This window comes from Aplysia californica, unplaced genomic scaffold (genome assembly GCF_000002075.1).
Source record: "Aplysia californica isolate F4 #8 unplaced genomic scaffold, AplCal3.0 scaffold00537, whole genome shotgun sequence".
In the NCBI taxonomy this organism is placed as follows: domain Eukaryota; kingdom Metazoa; phylum Mollusca; class Gastropoda; order Aplysiida; family Aplysiidae; genus Aplysia; species Aplysia californica.
This window is the reverse complement of record NW_004797807.1, coordinates 110141-112718: the sequence shown is the minus strand read 5'-3', so window position 1 is coordinate 112718 and position 2578 is coordinate 110141. Positions and strand designations below refer to the sequence as shown.

General features: G+C 40.5%; 1 protein-coding gene across 1 annotated transcript in view; it reads right to left on the bottom strand.

The window, feature by feature from the left end:
- The window catches only part of LOC101860839 (sialate O-acetylesterase), a gene marked incomplete in the record, with an annotated part of 15141 nt that overhangs the window by 10609 nt on the left and 1954 nt on the right, over window positions 1-2578 (bottom strand). The window contains 3 exon segments of the mRNA XM_013087050.2: window positions 139-277; window positions 1034-1255; window positions 1924-2081. Coding sequence (XP_012942504.1) covers window positions 139-277; window positions 1034-1255; window positions 1924-2081 — 519 coding nt within the window.

Genomic DNA, 2578 nt, shown 5'->3' with positions numbered 1-2578 from the left:
CACACACACACACACACACACACACACACACACACACACACACACACACACACACACACACACACATCTTTTATTCCTAACCCCCCGTTTATTCAATACCTTAGGGTAAAAACCCTCCAAAATGAAATCTACACTCACCATTGTTTGGGGGTGTCCAGGCCTCGTCAATGTAGATCAGGTCATCGAGTGGGGTGGTGGACTTTTTCAAGGACACGGACATCAGACGAATGTTGGGGTAGTTGTGGGCGTCAGCGAGTTCCTTGTCTGCTCCGATCATCTTCGGGAGAGTATTATTTGTTTTTAGTTATTTTTTACAGCCCTTGCAACACAAATGAGTATACAAGAAGACCTACTGAAAATTAAAAGTGTAACTAGAGATAGAGAGTGACATGCAAAGAAAAGGAGAAGAGACTCGGACGATACATTATGTTTAATAGGAAAGAAGGAGCAAACCACACCAGAGCATGCTCCAATCATCCACGTTTGTTTTTACTGTTGACAGCATTCAAAAAGAGCACATTTGCTCAACAGCAGTCAAACTGACAAAGGAAAAGCAAATTGGTAGATGATCAAAATTAATAGAACGGAAAAGTAGCAAAACCTTGCAGTGAGTGAGACTTTTCATGCCGTCTGTAAAAGAAAATAGGCGCTCTCGTGCAGCAAACGGACATGGCATCAGCAGTTGTTAGCTCAAACATTTCAGTAAAATTATTTTCAAGACAAAAAAAATGTTTCTTTTAGACAAGAATTTCATTGCTTTATTTAGCAGATGGGCTTGTTCAACTCTGCCTGTCAGGGCCAACCAGGCCTGAATGGGACACAACATCCTAACAGATAGACTGAGATCATCATCCAGTGCCAGATCTGTGACAGACATCGGTGATCATGGTTCTCCATTCATTCCTTTGCTCGGATGCTCTAAAAAAAAAAAAGCTACGTTTCCATGATCTTTCCCCCTTACCCATTTGTTTAGGTTCCCTGAGTATGTTGCTCTGGGCCTACCCCTGCCTCGAGAAATAAAAACTTTGCTTACCTGAGGTACAGTGAACTGCATGTTGGATTGGCCACTACATATCCACACGTCACCAAAAATGACATTTTTCAGATTCAAGGTGCCGCGGTCGGATACAACTTTGATGGTGACAGTGACGCCGGCGTTGAGTGGATCAAGAGTTATCTTCCATACACCGACGCCAGCTGTAGAGCCCGCTGTGACCACCGTCGTGTAGTCGTACTGCTTCGATGGGGTATTCATCTGCAGGGCAGAAGATAGAAAGAGTAGAAAGAGTCAAAATGAAAAGTAAATCTATGGGTTTATCGCCCCTATCAACACGATTAGGTTATTTGGACGTTTAAATGGCAAGCAGGCTAGCCCAGATTTCGGGGTTTTCCAGAAATCTTGACATACACTAAATATGGGTATTGCCCTACCTAAAGGAGAAGTTTGGTTTCCATTGTGTATATATTTGTTTGCTTATAGAGAAAGCTCTCCTTGTCTTTTTTTAAAGATACATATTCATTTAAGTTCTTTCTGCCTAGTTGAAGTCCATGGCAAGCTACGCCACACATACAAGTAGGCTAAAAGAACTTAAATGAAACTGTATCTTTTTTTTAAAAAACATATGCTCTTATTTTAAAAAAGAATTCGTCGTTTTCTTTTTTTTTATTAATATATTTCTTATTTGAAAAAGAATATTAACAAGTGAAAATATGATTAGAAAGCTTTAACTTCCATTTGAAGTGTTTGCCTGAGTTTGCAAAAACATTTCATATTTGAAAAAAAGAATTTTATCACGTGGAAATAATATGATTAGAAAGTGGTAACTTTTATGACTTGTGCCTGTCTGCAAAAATATTTCTTATTTGAGAGAGGAAAAAAATCATGAGTTAAAAACTATTGAAAAGAATGATAACTTCCATTACTTGTGCGATGATTTTCTTTCCGATATCGGGAGAAAAGCCGTAGATGTTGGCTCGCTCTGGGGCTCTCTGTAACACCATGTTGTCCTGGAAGTGTTTGGCCAAGGCGAAAGTGACACCCGCGGCTCTCTGGGCGGGCTCATCTTGTTGGACAACAGACTCTGGGGACAACAGTGAATAATGATAGACAAGACGCTTTAGTTTTAATAATGTTTTACGGCGCTCGCAATTGCATAAGGTCATAAAAGCGCCAAGGGGTGGATGTCAACAGAGAAGTACAAACGGGGAATCAGGCTTACTCTGCTCACCTCTCTAGCCTCAACAGCACAAAGTCTGCTTCGACTATCAAGGCACCCCGGAAATAGCAGTTCACAAGAGAGTAACAAACATAGAAAAGAAGTAGAGGAAAAATGACGATAGTAAGGATGAGGAAAGGTCCGGAATTGCTTTATTCGTTGTGTGAAGGTCCGTGACAATTAGTGTCACGACACAGTGGAATCAGGCGTTCGTCAAGTTTTGGGCATGTAGAGTTGTTAGTATCATCTAAAAAAAATTATTCATTTGCCTTGCTTTCGAAGAAAAAAAAATACCCATCTTTCTTGAACAGAAGTTCAGATATTTTCAATTGAACGAAGTGGAGGTCACCTGATTTCGGGGG